The sequence below is a fragment of the Salmo salar genome, chromosome 11 (genome assembly GCF_965601325.2).
Source record: "Salmo salar chromosome 11, fSalSal1, whole genome shotgun sequence".
In the NCBI taxonomy this organism is placed as follows: Eukaryota; Metazoa; Chordata; class Actinopteri; order Salmoniformes; family Salmonidae; genus Salmo; species Salmo salar.
Genome location: NC_138301.1, coordinates 2,072,765 through 2,096,973, shown reverse-complemented (window position 1 = coordinate 2,096,973; position 24,209 = coordinate 2,072,765). Strand labels below are relative to the sequence as shown.

General features: G+C 39.9%; 1 protein-coding gene across 1 annotated transcript in view; it reads left to right on the top strand.

The window, feature by feature from the left end:
• Window positions 1-5,011: 5,011 nt before the first annotated feature.
• wdr43 (WD repeat domain 43) overlaps window positions 5,012-24,209 on the top strand; it is a 51,451-nt gene continuing 32,253 nt past the window's right edge. Inside the window, exons 1-8 of the mRNA XM_014126147.3 lie at window positions 5,012-5,266; window positions 7,897-8,031; window positions 9,139-9,260; window positions 16,692-16,812; window positions 17,506-17,624; window positions 17,932-18,034; window positions 18,453-18,517; window positions 23,549-23,708. Of these exons, the coding sequence (XP_013981622.1) occupies window positions 5,060-5,266; window positions 7,897-8,031; window positions 9,139-9,260; window positions 16,692-16,812; window positions 17,506-17,624; window positions 17,932-18,034; window positions 18,453-18,517; window positions 23,549-23,708 (1,032 nt within the window). The 5' untranslated portion in view covers window positions 5,012-5,059. The remainder of the gene's footprint in view (window positions 5,267-7,896; window positions 8,032-9,138; window positions 9,261-16,691; window positions 16,813-17,505; window positions 17,625-17,931; window positions 18,035-18,452; window positions 18,518-23,548; window positions 23,709-24,209) is intronic.

Below are 24,209 nucleotides of genomic sequence, written 5' to 3'. Positions count from 1 at the left end.
TCAAGACCTTGTTCTTGGGTATTACTGAGAATATCTTTCCATAGATAGAGGCTTGTTCCTCCAAATAAAATTGTCAAGAATCTTATCTAAGTCCTTTACAATTTTAGGGGTAAGTCAAGTGATAACGAGACATACACCGATCTGGATAACTCTTCAGCTTTTGACAATTAAACCCGACCATATAATTAAATATCTCTCAGTAACCAGAGGTTCAATTTCTTCTTTGTTTACTCAATAATGGGTTTAAAGTTTAATTCACTCCTTTGTTTTTCATCCTTGCATATAACAATTCCAAGATAAGTTACCTTATCTTGAATGGGATACCATATACTTCGTGTAAAACACAGTACTTGAGTGGAAATAAGACTGACTTATTGATATTAATTTTCAAACCTGAAACTAAGGAAAAGTCTTCAATACAGGAAACTGCTTGAGAAACCTCATTCCTTTCTCTCAGAAATATGGTGGTATATCATCAGCTAGTTAACATTGTTTAAATTCCTTGCCAAGTGCTGAAACACCTTGAAAATTCCCTTTCTTGATATGAAGAGCCATAATTTTAGTAACCAATAAAAATGGACTAATTGGGCAGCCCTGTCTAATGCCATGCCCAATATCAAATCTTTGGGATGTCCCGTCAGCTAATTTCACAGAGCTAATACAACCACTATATAAAGTTTGGACTGCTTTAAAAAAAAAATTACCAAACTGAAAAAAATATATTGCTTTGAACAGAAACTCACGTTCTAGTGTCAAAAGCTTTATAAAAATCAACAAACATAAGAAAACTATCAAGGATGAGGTCAGTATAGTCAATCATATCTAAGATCAACTTGATGTTATTACTAATGTGTCGACCATGCATAAAACCAGATTGTTCTTCATCAATTATATGATGCAAGCCTTGTTTGAACCTCTTAGCAAATACAAGGGCAAATCATTTCCCATCATTATTTAACAGGCTAATGGGTCTCCAGTTGTCTATATAAAGACTATCATTATTAGGTTTGAGAATCAAAGTAATTACACATTGCTTTAAGGAAGCCGGTAACTCCTCTTTTTCTATTGATTCTTGGAACAATTGATCATTCAATGTTCGTGGGAAATCATCCCAAAAAATATTTAAATGGCTTGATTAATACAAAATGATTCACAATAGCTACATTGTATGGCTAGATATCATTTTTTTTTTTAAATGTTGCAACCGCAGCATAAAATTATTAACTTTGTGAGAAAACCCTAACACGGAACACAAACCGGCCATCGTGCATAAATGTATTTTGTTCCCCCACACCAAACGCCATCACGATACGCAGATTAAAATATCAAAACAAACTCTGAACCAATTATATTAATTTGGGGACAGGTCAAAAAGCATTAAACATTTATGGCAATTTAGCTAGCTAGCTTGCACTTGCTAGCTAATTTGTCCTATTTAGCTAGCTTGCTGTTGCTAGCTAATTTGTACTGGGATATAAACATTGTTGTTATTTTACCTGAAATACACAAGGTCCTCTACTCCGCCAATTAATCCACACATAAAACGGTCATCGTTTCTAGTCATCTCTCCTCCTTCCAGGCTTTTTCTTCTCTTGACTTTATATGGCGATTGGCAACTTTCATAAATTAGGTGCATTACTGGCACTGACCTCGTTCGTCTTTCAGTCACCCAAGTGGGTATAACCAGAAGGAGATGGCACATGGGTACCAGCTTCTATAAACCAATGAGGAGATGGGAGAGGCAGGACTTGCTGTGCGATCTGCGTCAGAAATAGAACTGACTTCTATTTTAGCCCTTGGCAACGCAGACACTCATTGGCGCAATAACTGAATAACATGTATGTCTAAATTTATTTTTGCAACACTTGCGCACGCGACGCGAGCGGTGTAGTCAGCCTGTCAAATTGTTCCTCAGCTTGAACTGTTACGCCCTCTCATGCCGCCATCTTGAGCACCCACATTCCTTCCTCGCCCCTTGTCTAACACTATTTGACACGTTAAATAAGCTTTTAATTTGACACGTCAAATAACACAGTTTAATTTTAGAATGTTGTGTTGGACTGCAACTTCTTGTATTAGCTAGGTAGCCACTTGTTGTTAGCCTATTGAAATTGAAAACTTCAGTTCATGAAAATAAATAGCTAACCAGCTACTAAACCCTGTTGCCCAACGCTAACGTTATAAGCAGTCAGCTGGCTTCATGATGCTCGACCGGACCGGGTTATGTGTTATGAAGCTAGCCACACTAACGAATAGGTACCATATTGGAATTTGCTGTTTGCCTTCAAAATAAAAGTAGCTATTTGAAAGTGACGCAGAAGGTTACAATTGGTGGAATCATGCCATATTTAGACTAGATAATGTCAAACAAGGTTGGAAAGTGAAGCAATGAAATGGGGTATCAGTCTACTCGGTGACATCCACAGAACACAACTGTGAAGAGTTTACGCAAATATTAGCGGTGTAGCTCTTATCGCGGGACTGTGACTGTGTGAAAGCACCTCCCGATTCAGCCTATTGTGTGTATTGACATTCATATTGCACTGTACAGCTTTATCTAAGGATTGGGGATCAATGCAATGCGTTATCAGTCTACTCAATACCCAAGATATTTTTTCCCAAAGTCCTCAGAGTTATCAGACTCCAAAACATCCACGCAGTATTGTTTTTCCTCTGGAATAGTGTTCAATACACATAGGTTGACAATAAGTGTGGCTCAATTCACAGTTATTTTAGAGTAACACAATAAGATCTACGACGCTAATGTTCTCTGGGTGTCACTGAGTAGACTGATACCCCATGTCATTGATCCACAATCCATAGGTTAGGCTAGTGGTTACAGTGTTGGGCCACTAACCGAATGGTTGCTAGATCGAATCTCCGAGCTGCCAAGGTAAAAAATCTGTTGTTCTGCCCCTGAACAAGGCAGTTAACCCACTGTTCCTAGGCCGTCGTTGTAAATAACAATTTGTTCTTAACTGACTTGCCTAGTTAAATAAAGGTTTATATATATATATATATATATTTTTTTTTTATAAATAAAAATGCTGTACAGTGAAATAAGTATGCCCCTCATGCAATTCTAAAGTCTAATACGTCCAGTGTGATTACAACAGATTTTTGTTGATTTTATATAACATTTCAACCTCGTTTAGCATGATCTATTAAATTATGTCATAATTATACTATTTGTATTCATTTGCATCACTGTCAATGACACTTATTTTGAAGGCTAACCGCAAAGTCCACTGTTGTGGCTAATCCTTATTGTGGCTAGCTTCACATAGACCGGTCCGACAACCAGTGATCAAATAAGAAAATTAGGGTTATTTTAGATGATGACACCAAGCTAGATAGTTAGCTTGCTAACTATAGCTACTGGAACAGATTGTCGTTTTGCTATGTTTTTGGGGAAGAACATTGTTTGCATCATGAGCTAGCTAGCTTTGTTTTATGACCAGCACGCGTTTACCAGCATCATAGCATACGTATCATGAATCGTTGTGACATTAAATTTCAGTGAAAGTGTAATCAATGAGTAATAACTACGTAAAACATTTATGAATGCATTAAATGTATGTGACGTGCAGTCATATTCAGGTCCTGATTGGTCAACAAGCTTATTTGGCACGTTAAATCGTGTTATTTGACGTGTATCTTTTTTGACACTCAAATACCCAAACGCCGTTCCATACTTGTCCTGCAAGTGTATACTCGTCAGACGTCATGGCACGTCATCAGAAGTGTCCACTTAATTTGAGGGCTGAGGGGATAGGGTGTCTTAAAAGGGTTTGGAATGCTGACGAAGTATACTAAGCAGTGGACACTATTTCCATTCTTTTTGGGCCCAAAATGCAATTCTTCAGGAAATGGGCGTGGCTTCAATTTGAAGAAAATGTTGGAAAATATGTGGCTGAAGTGTGATTGACGAGAGCGCATACAAACTAATTGCTTTAACTAATTATGACATGTTGAGCAATGTAATAAAATTAATACTTTTTCAAATAACCTAAACTAAACGTAATGTTAGCTGACATTTTTGGGATTTCGCAAACTTTACACACCACATAGATCATCATTACAGCAGTACTAGGTACCGGTATGTTAGCAAGCTACCTAACGTCAGTTGGTACTAATACATCGAACTTGCCAGTATATTAACTATATGATATCTAACTATGTACCCAACGTTTATTAACTTGATTATTCAAGTCATTCTTAGCTAAGTGGTTTCTAGCTAAGAGGTATAGTGCGTTCTCAATGGACATAAATCGCTGTGTGCCAGAGCGCAGCATAACTGACGAATTTACGAATGCTCAACACAAGTTGAATATGTCCGGTGTCAGTAAATTTAGGGGGAAAAAAACAAATTACGTTTTTGCCAGCAGCACCGTTACAGTCACCAACGCTCTGGATAACATGAAAACAGCCTAAGCAGCTCTGATAGGGCCAGTAAAATTGTCATTGAGATGTTCTATCATTTGTGTCGAAGTAGCTAACCATTTAGCTTGTGATGGTCAGAATGCTCGGATCAATCCTACTCCTCCGCCAGAGCGTCCAGTGTGGGCTCTGAACGCTCCAAGGGGGAAACGCTCTGAATTTATGAACGGACAATCTGACAACGCTGTGAATTTACGAACGCCCAGATCGCACTCTGGCACTCAAGATTAAATTTACAAACACATGTAAAATGTCTAGCTAGTAATTTCTTACGCTAACAAGCTAGCAAGAGGTTGCATAGCAACAGCATCAATTTCCGGTAGAAAGGCTTAACGCTAGTATGCTCAACTGAAAGGATACTGTTATTTTATAGTATACTAAAATGAACTCATTAAGTATGTCGTATACAGTATGTTATTATGGGTATTCGCACACATTTTGTACTCTTTATTCGTCATTGAATACATACATCCGCCCATTTTCCACAATTTTAATTATAACCACGCCCCAAAAATCTCACAGTAACCAATGAAAAGTCTCAAACTGATGCCCCAACGCGCCTGCTCTGTGGGCAATAAACACGTGGTTCTTGGCAACCCACGCAGACATTGGTTCAATAATGGCGGCTGATGGAGGTAGTTTTTCGTTGGGGCTACCCTGTGTTTTTTCTCCAAAATCACGTCAATACCTTGCTTTATGTGCTCAGGATGGCAGACTTCGTATTTGGAACACAGATATTAAAACACTTAATCAAGAATACGTGCCTTCAGCCCACTTGAGTGCCACTTGTACCTGCATATCTTGGGGACCATGCCGAAAGGCCAAGGTATGTGTCGGGGGAGGCATAGGCCCAGGCGTTCCTGCTAAAACAACTTTCTGATAACTTAATAAAATAAATGCTTTTAGACTTACGTTATTATATCTACTTGTGATGGAATTAAACTTTAAGTCGTTTACATTCCTGCTGTGTGGTGTGCTGTATTTGCCACGTTTAGCTTGTTGAAACTAACGTTAGCTACCTCCTGTCCTGCAGGACGCACATGTTTGTTGCACATGGTGGTAGTCCCAAATTGCCACGAGTTCCTTGAATGTGTCTTGATTCAGACTAAGAACGACTAATAAATCAAACAAATGCATATAGTAAGACCAGTTCATTTCAAATACTAACACAAATGTAATTAGCGAACCGTAAAGGGTTAGCTAGCTAGATTAGAACAGCTAGCTAACGTTAGCTAGCTATTACCATGTGACGCAGATTTTGATTTTCAAATCCAATTTTGTAATGTTATTTTCCGTACACCTCTAACGTATAAGAACAATACGACTGCGGAGTTGTTTGCGTAGTCTAACTTTTTTTATATCACTGAATTTGACCACAGTAATGCGTTTGTCTCGACCACGTTTTACCACCTTTAACTAGCTATCGTTTCCTATACGTGTCAGATGGGGAAACGCACTTCACGCCACTTCGATACCGAAGTGACTTTTTCGTAGTAGGTTAGGGTAAGTAACGTAGCAGGTTGGGAAGCCGCTTTGTTTGGAAAGAGGGTAGGGTTATCGAAAACGCTCGCCTTACCTGCTACGAAAATCACTTTAAATCGAAGACTTCTGACAAGGGACACTTTTCACGACAATCTGTAACCTTACTCCCTTTAATATGAATCTAGATAACACCCTTTTTACTTTAAACGTGTAGCTAAGTAGGGGGATGGCTACTCAAGTGACATGGTTTGAAGTGTCACAATAAGAAACAGTTTTGACAACTTAGTGATTTTGCAGTTGCCTTTCTTGTGGTCTAGTTACTATGATTTCGGCTTCCTGTCAATGCAAGGGTTACCTGTAAGCGATGTCGACGATAACACCCATGAAGGTCCGACTCAAACTTCCATTTGACAGCTCTGCAAGCCTTCATTGTCAAAATAAGTTTGATACTAACCAAATATGGAATTTCCCCGAGCAACTATTATAATTTACTCCTGTTACAACTGACATGTACTTTAAAAAAAGTCTAGATACAAATTTACAAGCAACCGAAAAAGGACGTTTCGGCACATCCCAATGGAAATCACTCACCATGCACAGGTCAAATCAAATTTTATTGGTCCTATGCAGGTGTTAATGCTAGTGTAGCGAAATGCTTGTGCTTCTAGTTCTGACATTGCAGTAATATCTAACAATTCCCTAACAACTATCTAATACAGACAAATATAAATGGGTGAATGAGAATATGTACGTATAGGGTTGAGCGATGACCAAGTAGCATAGGCAAGGTGCAGTAGATGGTATAAAATACAGTATATACATCTAATGTAAGATATGTAAACATTATTGTGTAATTGTTTAAAGTGACTAGTGATCCATTTTTATTAAAGTGTCCAGTGATTGTCTCAATGTAGGCAGCATCCTCTGAGTTACTGATTGTTGTTTAGAAGTCTGATGGCCTTGCAATAGAAGCCGTTTTTCAGTCTCTCTGTCCCAGCTTTGATGCACCTGTACTGACCTGGCCATTTGAATGGTAGCGGAGTGAACAGGCAGTGGCTCGGGTGGTTGATGACCTTGATCTTTTTGGTCTTCCTGTGACATCGGGTGCTGTAGGTGTCAGGGTTTTTAAATGTAACATTTTTTTTATTAAACCTTTATTTAACTTGGCAAATCAGTTAAGATTAAATTCTTATTTACAGTGATGGCCTATGAACAGTGGCTTTAACTGCCTTGTTCAGGGGCAGAACTAGAGATTTTTACGTTGTCAGCTCGGGGATTCGATCTAGCTACCTTTCGGTTACTGGCCAACACTCTAACCATTAGGCTACCTGCTGGCCCATTTTGGGTGACAAATTCCTTAAGCATCCCGAGTTTGAGGCGATTTTGCGCCTTCTTTACGATAACATCTGTGTGGGTGGACCATTTCAGTTTGTCCGTGATGTGTACGCTGAGGAACTTAAAATGTTCCACCTTTTCCACTGCTGTCTCTTTGATAGGGAGGTGCTCCCTCTGCTGTTTCCTGAAGTCCACGATCATCTTTGTTTTGTTGACGTTGAGTGCGAGGTTGGTCAGAAGTCTACAATGGCTCAATACATTGGAAGCACCGAATGCTTTTTATTTTCTTAGTTGCGTGTACATTTATATTTGGACCTTTTTTGGAAGTACATATGGGTAGTAACAGGAGTAAATTTAGGTAGTTGCTAGGTGAAATTCTATATTCTGAGTAACTAATGTATTTTGTTTAATGGGAGTTAGAACCAGAGCTTCTCACATACTCATCAACATTTCTAATGCACAGATACTGGGGTAGCTTCTACCCAAAGTCACTCAACAATCTATACCCCTCTGGTTACATGACCAGCAAAACAGCTCAAGTGTTGCACCAAGGAAAATGGTGTCCTCCTTAGTTTTATCAAGTCAGTTGAAAATGTGAATTTAATAGTTAATATTGACTAATGAGTATTTGTACTACAGGAGGGACCTCAACGGAAGAAGAGGAAATCGGAGGCAGGACAGGTGGAGAATCAGGTGGACCTTTTGGCTCTGGGCACGGCTGCGGGCAGCGTTATCATCTACAGCACAGTGAAGGGAGCACTGCACTGTACACTGGTAAGGAGTGGGATGTCGCGCCTCTGTCTCTGACCATTTGGGCAGTACCAAAAATCATACAATTGGGAACTTCTATTAGACCATATTGACTAGTAAAATAAAAAATGTTGCTTGCGTAATAGAACAAAATGGTTGCCTTATGGTTGGAAGTGTTACTTTTAGGTTTGGGCGGTGACCAGATTGTCGTAACTTCATACTGACCTTATCGACCTTGTTCCATACTGCGATATTTGGTAACACCGCCACTGAACACAAGGGGTGCTGTTTTCAACCCATACTTATACTCTGTAATCAGACATGTTAGCAATGCTAAAATCCCATAGAGAATGTTAAATAAATGCCAATGAATGCATTGCTAACATTTTGTATGGTTTCTGACCTAAATTATAAAAGTAACAAAAATGCTTGTTTCCTGCATGCACAAAACAAATATTAGCCAGTATGGCTGTTAATCCAGCAAGGTATTCTCTGCTGTTACCTAGCGAATGCTTGATTTTGGAAGAAGCTAACCCCATAGCTTGGTAACTATCTACAAAATTGGCTAATCAAATGCACAACTGCAGAGCATTTAGCACATTTTAGACAATTAGCTTAGTAGTTATAAGATATGTAGCTTGCAAACATTTAGTTGGGAATTCCATGCTGTAATTAGATCACCTGGTGCTGTACAACAGTGAGTGACTCACAAGTCACCCAACTGTCGTAGTTGTGTGATTGTAAACAAACACCACTTGACTGGATTACCTTAATCTTCATGTGACAGGTGAAATAAAGAAAATGTGTTTATGTCCTAACGTATTGCACTGCAGGTATTTACTTAAAAAGTAGCTACAAATATTCACATTTATTAAACTTAAACCATCCTCTGGGTTTTCCTAAATACCTGTATGCTACCCAAGCCTAGTACTTTACTCTATGTACTATAATATGCTGCAGTGACATGTCATTTCACAATAATGTTTTTACCCTCAATCGTGCATATCGGATACCATGAAATTAGTGAAACATCTGGTACTGTTTTTATTCCAATTGTGAACCGGATGAATAATTTTTCTTAATGTTCAATCACAGTATCAAAGATCATAGTTGACCTCTGCTCTTTCCCAGGACGGAGGTCACAGTGGCGGGGTGAACTGTGTGCAGTGGCACCCTGAGGACTGCCTGCTATACAGTGGCTCAGACGACACACACATCGTAGAGTGGGACCTACAGACGGGCAAGGCGCGCTGGTGGGTACCGGTGGTGGGGAAATCGAATGTCCCTTTAAAACTGTGGTTTAACCTCTTGGGGCTAGGTGGGACGCTAGCGTGCCACCTGTGGTGCACTCCATCAACAGCAGGTGCATTTCAAGAGCGGCAAATTTGAATCCAAATAAATGTCAAAATTCAAATTTTTCAAAAATACAACTATGTTACACCATTTGAAAGATAAACATCTCCTTAATCTAACCACGTTTTACGATTTCAAAAAGGTTTTACGGCGAAAGCATAAATTTAGAGTATGTTAGGACAGTACATTTACAAGAGTTGTGTGTAATGTTTTGTCAAGTCAAAGACAGGGTCACCAAAACCATAAAACCAGCTAAAATGATACACTAACCTTTTACAATCTCCATCAGATGACACTCCTAGGACATTATGTTAGACAATGCATGCATTTTTAGTTCTATCAAGTTCATATTTATATACAAAAACAGCGTTTTACTATGGCATTGATGTTGAGGAAATCGTTTCCCTCCAATAACCGGCAGTCAAGTCAGCGTCACAAATTAAATAATTAAAATTAGAAAACATTGGTAAAATATTATATTGTCATTTAAAGAATTATAGATTTACATCTTTTGAACGCAATCAACTTGCCAGATTTAAAAATAACCTTACTGGGAAATCACACTTTGCAATAATCTGAGCACTGTGCCCAGAAAAATACGCGTTGCGATACAGACTAGACGTCATGTTGGGGAGATCTAAAATCGAAAATACTATGTAAATAATCCATTACCTTTGATTCTCTTCATCAGATGTCACTTCCAGGTATCACAGGTCCATAACGAATGTAGTTTTGTTCAAAAAAGCTCATCATTTATGTCCAAAAATCTCCGTCTCGTTAGCACATGATGTAAGCCAGCCGGACTTCTCGTCATGAACGAGGGGAAAAAATATATTTCCGTTCGTTCAAACATGTCAAACGTTGTATAGCATAAATCATTAGGGCCTTTTTTAACCAGAACATGAATAATATTCAAGGTGGACGAATGCATAGCCTTTTATAACGTATTGGAACGAGGGTACCCAACATGAAGTAGCGCGCCAGGTGTCTAATGGGACATCACCGTTCCATGGCTCTTGTTCGGTCAGATCTCCCTCCAGAAGACTCAAAACACTTTGTAAAGGCTGGTGACATCTAGTGGAAGCAATAGGAAGTGCCAAAATATTCCTAAACCCCTGTGTTTTTCAATGGGATAGGTTTAAAGTCAATACAACACATCAGGTATCCACTTCCTGTCAGAAAATGTCCTCAGGGTTTTGCCTGCCAAATGAGTTCTGTTATACTCACAGACACCATTCAAACAGTTTTGGAAACTTTAGAGTGTTTTCTATCCATATATAATAAGTATATGCATATTCTAGTTACTGGGTAGGATTAGTAACCAGATTAAATCGGGTACATTTTTTTTATCCAGACGTGCAAATGCTGCCCCCTAGACCCAACAGGTTAAACCAAAAAGGGTTTACTCTGCGACAGTCCTCCATGGCTCAGCAGTAACACCTTTTCTGGTGATGAAAGGTCGGTTTTGCACCACGGATTTCTCTCGCTGTAGGAATGTTACATTCACAATCCAATGTGCATTTCAAGTCTGATGGCGCTTCAACCTGATTTACAGATAAGTAGGTAGCCAGACTTGCATGAGCCTTGGCATAACGGCTCATAGGCGCAGGATAATTTCGATAGAAAATGGTGGTCCTACCACAAGCTTTTTGACCTGGTTAAAACTTAAATTCACTGGTTGTTGATTGAAGTCTCAGCAGTATTGTCAGGAATAAGTATTGTTGACCAATTAGGCCACTCATTGCTATATAGTGGCTTTTGGCAGATGTGGTCCTACTCATGCTCACACACTTGTCAGATGGAATTTGGTGGAAAGTATAGAGGTCAGTGTATATCTGCAATACAAATCTCGGGGGGGGGGGGGGGGGGCGGGTGGAATTACATGCATCCTACAACAGAAGCATGTCCTAATTATATTCCCAAATAAATGCTTTTTTTTTTTGTGTGTATTGTTGTGTGCACTGAACTGACATGCACAATTGCTGACACGCCAATGTTCAGATGAAGGGAATTAACGTTTCTGGGAAGGGGGTTCTGCTAGCGGAACACCTGGCATACAGCCAGTGAAATTGCAGGGCGCCAAATTCAAACAACAAAAATCTCATAATTAAAATTCCTCAAACATACAAGTATTATACACCATTTTAAAGGATAATGTTCTCGTGTTAACTCCAACCACACTGTCCGATTTCAAAAAGGCTTTACGCCGAAAGCATAGCATTAGATTATGTTAGGACGGCACCTAGACAAGAAAAACCACACAGCCATTTTCCAAGCAGGGAGAGGCGTCACAACCAGAAATACAGCTAAAGTTAATCACTAACCTTTGATCTTCAACAGATGGCACTCATAGGACTTCATGTTACACAATGCATGCATGTTTTGTTCGATAAAGTTCATATTTATATCCAAAAACCCCATTTTACATTGGCGTGTAATGTTCAGAAATGTTTGGCCTCCAACTTCCGGTGAATGAGCACATCAATTTACAGAAATACTAATCATAAACGTTGATAAAATATACAACTGTTATTCAAAGAATTATAGATACACTTCTCTTTAACCTCTTACATCTAGACGTTATGCTATCGGAACACCGCTCCAATATCCAATGAGGGGGCGTGGCGCGAAATACTAAAATCCGGAAACTTCCATTTTTCAAACATATGACTATTTTACACCATTTTAAAGACAAGACTCTCCTTTATCTAACCACAAAACATTAGATTATGTCAGCAGAGTACCCAGCCAGAAATAATCACACCAGTTTTTCAAGCAAGCATATAATGTCACAAAAAACAAAACCACAGCTAAATGCAGCACTAACCTTTGATCTTCATCAGATGACACTCCTAGGACATTATGTTATACAATACATGCATGTTTTGTTCAATCAAGTTCATATTTATATCTAAAAACAGCTTTTTACATTAGCATGTGACGTTCAGAACTAGCATTCCCCCCACAACACTTCCGGGGAATGTACTAACAATTTACTAAATTACTCACGATAAACGTTCACAAAAAACATAACAATTATTGTAAGAATTATAGATGCAGAACTCCTTCAAGCAATCGCGGTGTCCGATTTTAAAATGGCTTTTCGGTGAAAGCACATTTTGCAATATTCTGAGTAGATAGCCCGGCCATCACAGGCTAGCTATTTTGACACCCACCAAGTTTGGTACTCGCCAAAGTCAGATTTACTATAAGAAAAATTGGATTACCTTTTGCTGTTCTTCGTCAGAATGCACTCCCAGGACTTCTACTTCAATAACAAATGTTGGTTTGGTTCCAAATAATCCATAGTTATATCCAAATAGCGGCGTTTTGTTCGTGCGTTCAAGACACTATCCGAAGGGTGACGCGCCGGCGCTTTTCGTTACAAAAAAATTCTAAATATTCAATTTCCGTACTTCGAAGCATGTCAAACGCTATTTAAAATCAATTTTTATGCGTTTTTTTCTCGTAAAATAGCAATAATATTCCGACCGGGAGTCGTTGTTTTCGTTCAGACTGAAAATGTAAAATGGACTCTTCACGTGCATGTGCCCGTCTCATTGTTCTCAGATCGACCACCATCCAAATGCGCTACTGTTTTTCAGCCAGAGACTGCAGAGTAATCATTCAACATTCTGGCGCCTTCTGAGACCCTTAGAAAGTGTCACGTTACAGCAGAGATCCTCTGTTTTGGATAGAGATGACAAAGAAGGCCAAGAAATGGTCAGACGGGGTACTTCCTGTACAGAATCTTCTCAGGTTTTGGCCTGCCATTTGAGTTCTGTTATACAGACACCATTCAAACAGTTTAACCTGTTAGGGCTAGGGGGCAGTATTTGCACGGCTGGATAAAAAAAATGTACCCGATTTAATCTGGTTACTAATCCTACCCAGTAACTAGAATATGCATATACTTATTATATATGGATAGAAAATACCCTAAAGTTTCTAAAACTGTTTGAATGGTGTCTGTGTATAACAGACCTCATTTGGCAGGCAAAACCCTGAGACAGATTCTGACAGGAAGTGGATACCTGATGTGTTGTATTACCTTTAAGCCTATGCCATTGAAAAACACAGGGGCTGAGGAATATTTTGGCACTTCCTATTGCTTCCACTAGATGTCACCAGCCTTTACAAAGTGTTTTGAGTCTTCTGGAGGGAGATCTGACCGAACAAGAGCCATGGAACGATGATGGCCCATTAGACACCTGGCGCGCGAGTTCATGTTGGGTACCCTCGTTCCAATACGTTATAAAAGAGAATGCATTCGTCCACCTTGAATATTATTCATGTTCTGGTTAAAAAAGGCCCTAATGATTTATGCTATACAACGTTTGACATGTTTGAACGAACGTAAATATATTTTTTCCCCTCGTTCATGAAGTGAAGTCCGGCGGGCTTAGATCATGTGCTAACAAGACGGAGATTTTTGGACATAAATGATGAGCTTTTTTGAACAGAACTACATTCGTTATGGACCTGTGATACCTGGAGGTGACATCTGATGAAGAGAATCAAAGGTAATGGATTATTTACATAGTATTTTCGATTTTAGATCTCCCCAACATGGCGGCTAGTCTATATCGCAACGCGTATTTTTCTGGGCGCAGTGCTCAGATTATTGCAAAGTGTGATTTCCCAGTAAGGTTATTTTTAAATCTGGCAAGTTGATTGCGTTCAAGAGATGTAAATCTATAATTCTTTAAATGACAATATAATATTTTACCAATGTTTTCTAATTTTAATTATTTAATTTGTGGTGCTGACTTGAATGCCGGTTATTGGAGGGAAACGATTTCCTGAACATCAACGCCACAGTAAAACGCTGTTTTTGGATATAAATATGAACTTGATAGAACTAAAAATGCATGCATTGTCTAACATAATGTCCTAGGAGTGTCATCTGTTGGAGATTGTAAAAGGTTAGTGCATAATTTTAGCTGATTTTATGGTTTTGGTGACGCCTGTCTTTGAATTGGCACAACATTACACACAACTCTTGTAAATGTACTGTCCTAACATACTCTAAATTTATGCTTTCGCCGTAAAACCTTTTTGAAATCGGAAAATGTGGTTAGATTAAGGAGATGTTTATCTTTCAAAGGCTGTAAAATAGTTGTATGTTTGAAAAATTTGAATTTTGACATTTATTTGGATTCAAATTTGCCGCTCTTGAAATGCACCTGCTGTTGATGGAGTGCACCACGGGTGGGACGTTTGCGTCCCACCTAGCCCATAGAGGTTAAGAAACTTGAGTGTTTTCTATCCAAAGCTACTAATTATATGCATATTTTAGTTTCTGGGCAGGAGTAATAACCAGATTAAATCGGGTACGTTTTTTTATTTGGCTGTGAAAATACTGCCCCCTATCCATAACAAGTTAATGCAACCGCTGTGTCAGATTTCAAAAGCTTTTCGGTTAAAGCACACTTTGCAATAATCTGAGTACAGCGCTCAGTCACAAAACCAAACCCGCCATTTTGTGGAAGTCAACAAAACTCAGAAATAGCATTATAAATATTCACAAAACTTTGATCTTCATCGGAATGCACTCCCAGGTATCCCAGCTCCACAATAAATGTTTTGTTTCGATAAGTCCATATTTATGTCCAAATACCTCCTTTTTGTTTGCGTTTAGTCCAGTAATCCAAATGCACAAAGCGCGGGCACAAAGTCTGGACGAAAAGTCAAAAAAGTTCCATTTGAGTTTGTAGAAACATGTCAAACGATGTTTCTAATAAATCCTTAGGGTGTTTTTATCATAAATATTCAATAATGTTTCAACCGCACAATATTGTTTTCATTAGAAAGGAAAGGGAACGGAGCTCGCGCTCATGGCCACGCACGTGACTAAACTAAAGGCTTTCAGCCAAGCCATCTGCTCTGAGTGCTATCTGCTCTGAGTGCTCTTATTCGCTCCCCTTTCACAATAGAAGCCTGACACAACTTCTAAAGACTGTTGACATCTAGTGGAAGCCTTAGGGAGTGCATTCTGACCCCACAGACACTGGATATTCGATAGGCTTAAACTACAAACCTCAGAATTCCCACTTCCTGGTTGGATTTTTCTCAGGCGTTCGCCTGCCATATCAGTTCTGTTATACTTACAGACATTATTTTAACAGTTTTGGAAACTTTGGAGTGTTTTCTATCCAAATCTACTAATGATATGCATATTCTAGCTTCTGGGCCTGAGTAACAGGCAGTTTACTCTGGGCATGCTTTTCATCCAAACTTCCCAATGCTGCCCTTATCCCTAAAAGGTTAAAATGCCCACCACCGTGGCGATCAACTCGGTGTGTAGCCTACTCTAGCAACTGGCAAAGTAATTCAAAGCCTATAGTTAGATGCAACTTTCCAGTGTTGCCTTTTTTGCCATGTAATGTTAAAACAAAATCCGACAATCCCATAGTTGAACAGTTTAACTATTTGCCTTATTGTGTGTTCTGTGAGAAATATTCTTCTCTAGGCGCATTCAAGTTTCAAGAGCTGTAGGGAGGGAAACATGTATTACATTTAAGTTTAATTATTCATGTATAGTAATAACAATCAGGATGTGTCAATGGGAAAATGCAGTAGATTTTATAGCCACTATGCTGCATCATTTGGGTTACAGCTGATGATTCTTATTGCTTATAGAACATTTATTAATATAGACCAGTGCTCTCCAACACTGTTCCTGGAGCACTACCATCCTGTAGGTTTTCATTCCAACCCTAATCTAGTGCACATGGTTCTATTAATTAGCTATGGTTGGAGTGAACCTACAGGAGGGTAGCTCTCCAGTAACAGGGTTGGAGAGCCCTGCTGTAGACCCTCATATTCAACTCTGGACCCTGAAGCCAGTTCCACAGCTTTTTTTCATCCCAACTCTTTAATCAGGGACTGATTTTTAGACCTGGGATACCAGGTGGATGCAATTAATTCAGGTAGAACCGAAAATCAGAAGGTTCCGGGCCTCGTAGGGTAAGCGTTAAATACCCCTGATATAGACTTCATAGGCTATATGCATGGTCCAATATGTTAAAAGCCATTGTTATTGGTCTCATTTTTGGAGGTGGAAATTGTATTTTACATGGTGTCAGAAACTCTGTTAAATGTACATATGATCCTCTTCCTGAAAAGCAAAATGGTGATCTTGCATGAAAGGGGTGGTCAACTTGGCCCCAGACAATCGATCTGAGATTGATCTAAGTTTCAGTCATCAGATATTTTTTTCCCCCGCACTGTAAATGTTTAGGATAATGTTTGGAGGTGAGTGAAAGTGTTGGAATTTAGGATTTCAACCTCTATTTTAAAGAAGGCCCATAATTTCTTCTTCTCCACAGTAAGTGGAAGGCTGATCGTGCCTCCGTAACCAGTCTGTGTGTGAGTCCGGATGGCAAGCTGCTGCTCTCAGCGGGACATACCATCAAGATGTGGGACCTCGAGACCAAGGAGGTGTACCGGGTAAAAGGCACTGCTTGGTCAATCTGATGTCTGCATTGGCCGTACATCATTTACGGTCATACGGCCTCGGCAGAAGTCAGGGCGTTCATACTACTACTTCTTGTGAAGGAAGCGTGTTTGTACAGGACCTCTCGTCCACACCTGCTGTCAACCAATCATGTCGATATGGAGCCCTCTGCATTGTTACTAAATTTGAGGCACTCAGCCATGGGGTATGGAGCTTGATTTGACCTCACACCCTCCATACAAAACCTCAGACCACATTTTATGATCAAGCATCAATTTCGCTTTTAGTAAGTGGGTCCTTCCCAGACTACATACGCAGCAGTTACGTGGCTGACATTCACATGCATTTGTCTCGGTATTATGCAGGGTAGCTGACAGGCCTAAGGTCCTTACACTTATGTTTCCATGTAGCTGATGCATTTACACCCTCCTAACAGTCAAATTCAAACTGAGATCCATAAGCATGATTAATTGGGTCGTGTTCAGTTGTCACCAAATGGAAGAAAAAAGTAAGCAGCTCAGGTGTAGTTCCTGGACATTGCCAATAAGAGGACCACCTCTTCGTCAGCCTTTTTCATTGTGTCCCCTAATGAACGTGAGCCAGTTCAGTGATAAACTCAGACTCCCCTGTCTTTGGATCAAGATGTTTTCTCCAAACTCACACCTGTTTTCTCCCTCCTCCATCAGAAGTTCACAGGTCACTCCACGGCTGTGACTACCCTGCGCTTCGCCACCACGCGCCCCCCGGATAGTAACGGCCTCTACTTCATCTCCGGCGCAGCCCACGACAGACTCCTCAGCGTGTGGTGAGTACGGAACGCCACAGCTCTTCTCTCAATAGACCCACAATACACAGGGATTGTTTTATTGTTGCATGTGATATGAACTGTCATGTCAAAGTTTCTTACAAAATACTCCCTTACAAAAAAATAAACACCTGTCATCTGTCTTGACAGCCTGATTGAATAAAGAACAAATGTTTTATTTCTAGTGTTCACTTGCTATCAAGAACTCAAGGTTAAATGAACAAAGCAAAGCCAACTGGTTTGTCTTTGGGCTGACTCGTGTGCTGTCTATATGCTACATATGCATGTCCGTCTATCCACCCCTCAGGCAAGTTCGGGAGGACGGCAAGGACAAGAACTCGGTGGTGTCCTTCAACCTGACTGACGAGCCTCACCACATAGACCTCTTCACCTCCAACAGCAAGGAAGAGGTGAGACGACTGCTTCACTGGAGGTTATTTGGAGTAGGGTGCCAGTTTTGCCTAAACAAGTGCCAGCTGAAGTTAGCCAAACATTCCCCAGTGATAAACAGTATCGCGCTTAGGAGCACTGGCTGTGGAAGGCTCTCGTTTTATCTCACTGTCTGAATCTCTCCACTCATCTTAATCCTCCCATCGTCAGCACGGTGTGACCTGGCCAAATGACTAAGATAAGACCTAAGGGGACCAATGACCCTATGAATTGTTAGAGGGGAGGTAGTGGTTTACCAAGCTTGGTCTCTTGTGCCTCCCTTGGTTCAAGACATTCCTGAATAACTGGGTGTGCAGGTTGTCTAAGACAATGGTGTGGGGGCTGATTTGGGACTGGACCTCTAAGAAACATGCCTAATCCAATTTCTCCTTCTCTTAGGCGGTGAGGCTAGCGGTGGTGTGTAGAGACGGCCAGCTTCATCTCTTTGAGCATTTTTTGAACGGGTGAGTCTAAAAACCCTCATCCTCGTGTTCAAAGTTGATTTACTGGCACATATTACCCTGTCACTGGGCAAGGCGCTGTCTGTCTTATGGCACTGAGTCTTATATCTGGCAGGGGAAGAGTGAACAAGTCCATGTTCATCCCAGTCATCTCTATTCAGTGAGGATAAAGGCTGGTTCATGCTATGGGCACAGACTTATGACAATTGGCTACTTTAGTGATGTAGGGTGAAGAGAACAATCTATCACTCTTGAATCCCATCAATTGGCGACATACCATTACTTAAATACACCTTATTTTTTTCATTTAACCTTTATTTAACCTCTCTGGTGTAGGTGGGGCGCAAGCGTCGCACTCGCCAACAGTCAGTGAAATAGCAGGGCGCCAAGTTCAAAACAACAAATCTCATAATTCAAATTTCTCAAACATACAACTATTATACACCGTTTTAAAGATATTCTTCTCGTTAATCCAACCACATTTCCGATTTCAAAAAGGCTTTACTGCGAAAGCATAGCATTAGATTATGTTAGGACAGCACCTAGACAAGAAAAACCACAGCCATTTTCCAAGCAAGGAGAGGCGTCACAAAAACCCGAAATGCAGCTAAAATTAATCACTAACCTTTGATGATCTTCATCAGATGGCACTCAAAGGACTTCATGTTACACAATACATGTATGTTTTGTTCGATAAATTTCATATTTATATTCGTAAACAGCATTTTACGTTGGCGTGTAATGTTAAGAAATGTTTTGCCTCCAAAACGTCCGGTGAATGAGCACATCAATTTACAGAAGTACTCATCATAAACGTTGATAAAATATACAACTGTCATTCAAAGAATTATAGATACACTTCTCCTTAACCTCTATGGGCTAGGCGGGACGAATTCGTCCCACCTACGTAACAGCCACTTGAAGCCTGTGGCGCGATTTTCAAAACGTTAAAAATCCTATTACTTCAATTTCTCAAACATATGACTATTTTACAGCTATTTAAAGACAAGACTCTCGTTAATCTAACCACACTGTCCGATTTCAAAAAGGCTTTACAACGAAAGCAAAACATTAGATTATGTCAGCAGAGTACCAAGCCAGAAATAATCAGACACCCATTTTTCAAGCTAGCATATGTCACCAAAACCCAGAAGACAGCTAAATGCAGCACTCACCTTTGATGATCTTCATCAGATGACAACCCTAGGACATTATGTTATACAATACATGCATGTTTTGTTCAATCAAGTTCATATTTATATCAAAAACCAGCTTTTTACATTAGCATGTGACGTTCAGAACTAGCATACCCCCCGCAAACTTCCGGGGAATTCGCTAACATTTTACTAAATTACTCACGATAAACGTTCACAAAAAGCATAACAATTATTTTAAGAATTAAAGATACAGAACTCCTCTATGCACTCGATATGTCCGATTTTAAATAGCTTTTTGGTGAAAGCACATTTTGCAATATTCTAAGTACATAGCCCAGGCATCACGGGCTAGCTATTTAGACACCCGGCAAGTTTAGCACTCACCATAATCATATTTACTATTATAAAAGTTTCATTACCTTTTGTTGTCTTCGTCAGAATGCACTCCCAGGACTGCTACTTCAATAACAAATGTTGGTTTGGTCCAAAATAATCCATCGTTATATCCGAATAGCGGCGTTTTGTTTGTGCGTTCCAGACACTATCCGAAATGGTAAAGAAGGGTCGTGCGCATGGCGCAATTCGTGACAAAAAAATTCTAAATATTCCATTACCGTACTTCGAAGCATGTCAACCGCTGTTTAAAATAAATTTTTACGCCATTTTTCTCGTAGAAAAGCGATAATATTCCGACAGGGAATCTCCTTTTCGGCAAACAGAGGAAAAAATCACAAAGGCGGGGGGTGGTCGGGTCACGCGCCTAAGCCCAGAGTCCCTTGATCGGCCACTTGAGAAAGGCGATAATGTGTTTCAGCCTGGGGCTGGGATGACGACATTCTGTTTTTTCCCGGGCTCTGAGCGCCTATGGACGACGTAGGAAGTGTCACGTTAGAGCAGAGATTCTTAGTAAAAGATAGAGATGGAAAAGAAGTTAGAGAAATGGTCAGTAAAGGAAAGGAAAGGATTCCTGTAAAGGAATCTCTCAGGTTTTGACCTGCCATTTGAGTTCTGTTATACTCACAGACACCATTCAAACAGTTTTAGAAACTTTAGGGTATTTTCTATCCATATGTAATAAGTATATGCATATTCTAGTTACTGGGTAGGAGTGGTAACCAGATTAAATCGGGTATGTTTTTTATCCAGCCGTGTCAATACTGCCCCCTAGCCCTAACAGGTTAACCTCTCTCAGGCAGGTGGGAAGCAATCGTCCCACCCACGGTTCACACTATTCAACAGCCAGTGAAAAATCTGAGCGCCAAATTCAAAACCACAAAATGTCATAATTCAAAGTTCTCAAACAGGACTATTTTACACCATTTTATAGATACACTTCTCCTGAATCAAACCATGTTGTCCGATTTCAAAAAGGCTTTTCAGCGAAAGCAAAACATTAGATTATGTTAGGAGAGTACATAGACACAAATAACCACACAGCCATTTTCCTAGCAACTGGATGCATCATAAATACCCAAAACACAGCTAAATGAAGCACTAACCTTTGACGATCTTAATCAGATGACACTCCTAGGACATCATGTTACACAATACATGCATTTTTTTTGTTCAATCAATTTCATATTTATATCCAAAAACAGCCATTTTACATTGGCGCGTGATGTTCAGAAAATATTTTGCCTCCAATACTGCCGGTGAATCAGCACTACAATTTACAAAAATACTCTTCATAAATGTTGATAAAATATTAAATTAATTCAAAGAATTATAGATGAAGATCTCCTATATGCTAACGCTGTGAAAGATTTCAAATTAACTTTACTGGGAAAGCATACTTTGCAATAATCTGAGTACTGCGTGCAGGAAAATACACTAGGCAATACATATACCTGTCATTTTGGAGTCATCTAAAATATTTAAAAGCATTATAAATATTCACTTACCTTTGATCTCCATCAGAAGGCACTTCCAGGGATCCCAGGTCCACAATAAATGTTCTTTTGTTCGATAAAGTTTATAATTTATGTCCAAATAGCTGCCTGTTTTTCGCGTTCAGTTCAGCTACTCCAAATGTAGGAAGCGTGCAAAAAATGTCACGAAGAAAAGTACAAAAGAAAGTTACTATTTACGTTCATTCAAACATGTCAAATGTTGTAAAGCATCAATCTTTAGGGCCTTTAGAACGTGAAAATTCAGTAATATTCCAACCGGACGATGCCAGTGTCTTGAAAAACGTTTTGGAACAGAGCTACCTCGCGTGAACGCGAGCCAATGAACTGATATCCTTCCATGGGTCACCAACTTCCCAGCCTTCTTGTTCGGTCTCTGTTCATCATAGACGCCTCAAACAACTTTCTAAAGACTGTTGACATCTAGTGGAAGCCCTAGGAAGTGCAAAATGAACACTAACTCACTGTTTGATTGGCAATGACTTGAAAGGACTACAAGCACCAGAATTCTCACTTCCTGGTTAGATTTTTCTCAGGTTTTTGCCTGCCATATGAGTTCTGTTATACTCACAGACATCATTCAAACAGTTTTAGAAACTTTGTTTTCTATCCAGATCTACTAATAATATGCATATTCTAGTTCCTGGGCCCGAGTAGTAGGCCGTTTTAATTTGGGTACGTTTTTCGTCCGGCCGTGAAAATACTGCCCCCTACCCTAGAAGTTAATGCAACCGTTGTCAGATTTCTAGAAAGCTTTACAGTGAAAGCACACTTTGCAATCTGAGTACAGCGCTCAGACAACAAGCCATACAGATACCTGCCATGTTGGAGTCAACAAAATTCAGAAATGGCATTATAAATATTCACTTAACTTTGATCTTCATCGGAATGCACTCCGAGAAATCCCAGTTCCACAATAAATGTTCGTTTTGTTTCGATAAAGTCCATATTTATGTCCAAATACCTCCTTTTTGTTTGTTTAGTCCAGCATTCCAAATTCACTAAGCGTGCAAGTTTAGTCCAGATGAAAAGTCAAAATAGTTATATTACAGGTCATAGAAACATGTCAAACGATGTATAGAATCAATCTTTAGATGTTTTTATCATAAATATTCAATAATATTCGACCCGGACAATTCCATTGTCTTCCTAAATGAAAAGGAACTCGGCTCGCGCTCTCGGTTGCGCACGTGACTGAGCTCATGCCTTATTTTGGGACACCTGATACCATCAGCTGTTATTCTCTCCCCATTCACAGTAGAAGCATGAAACAAGGTTCTAAAGACTTGACATCTAGTGGAAGCCTTAGGAAGTGCAATATGCCTATTTACACTGTTGGATAGGCAATCACTTGAAAAACTACAAACCTCAGGTTTCCACACTCCCTGGTTGGATTTTTCTCAGGTTTTAGCCTGCCATATGAGTTGTGTTACACTCAGACATCATTCAAACAGGTTTAGAAACGTCAGTGTTTTCTATCCAAATCAACTAATCTTAGCATATCTTAGCTTCTGGGCCTGAGTAGCAGGCAGTTTACGGGCACGCTTTTCATCCGGATGTCAAAATACTGCCCCCTACCCCAAAGAAGTTAACTAGGCAAGTCAGTTAAGAACAAATTCTTATTTACGACAGCCAAACCGCGCCGACGCTGGGCCAATTGTGTGCCGCCCTATTCACAATCACGGCCGGTTGTGATACAGCCTGGATTCGAACCAGGGCGTCTCTATCACTGAGATGCAGTGCCTTACACCACTGCGCCACTCGGGAGCCCATATTATTCACACAGCGGGTGTTATTCATTGATCAAGCTTAATTTTAACATTTTCAGTGCAGTATTTATAAATTATTAGGTAGTACTGACAACTGATACATTGTTCTAGTTCTGTAATTATAGTATTGGTACACATTACATGGTACACTTCTTTGATACCTATCATGTTCATTAATGAACATAATTGTTTCCTCTGTAGGCCCTGTAAGAAGCCCCTGTCCCCGTTGTGTACAGTGCAGATAACTGGGGTGGAGGACAGCCCCGTTCCCGTTCCCCTGTTGGCCGCGGCCCTCACCACAGACACACACAGCCTGCTGCTGGCCTACGGCAACCACTTGCAGCCTGTCATGGAAAGAGTGGTGAGTGGTGCACAGTTCAATTCAATACATGTGTTGTATACTTCAGTGCGCAATTATTCTAACCTTTCAAAAATGACTTTCACAGTTGAACGTTCTAGCTAGTAAATGGTTCTAGGCTGATGACAAAACTCTAGCAATGTCCCTGACTTGAGCGTCATATTGGCTTTTCAATATACAGCGACCACTTTAGGAATGTTTTTGATTTGTACACTTCGCCACTAATTTTTAGGTTAGAGGCGAAGTGTGAGTAGGTAGACATGATGGAATATTCTGCAAAATGCTTCCTGTTCAGAGGGGTGGGGTTAAATGCAGAAGACACATTTCAGTAGTTCAACTGACTAGGTATCCCCCTGTCTCTTTCTGCCATTACGCACAGACATTGTCTTACTCGGTCAGTAGTATGAAGAAGTATCGCTTCACTCCTTCCTTAGGGCAAGTGTTGTCCTGTGCCTCACCCAGTCAACGGAGGAGTGAAAATGTAACACAGCAGATATAATTATA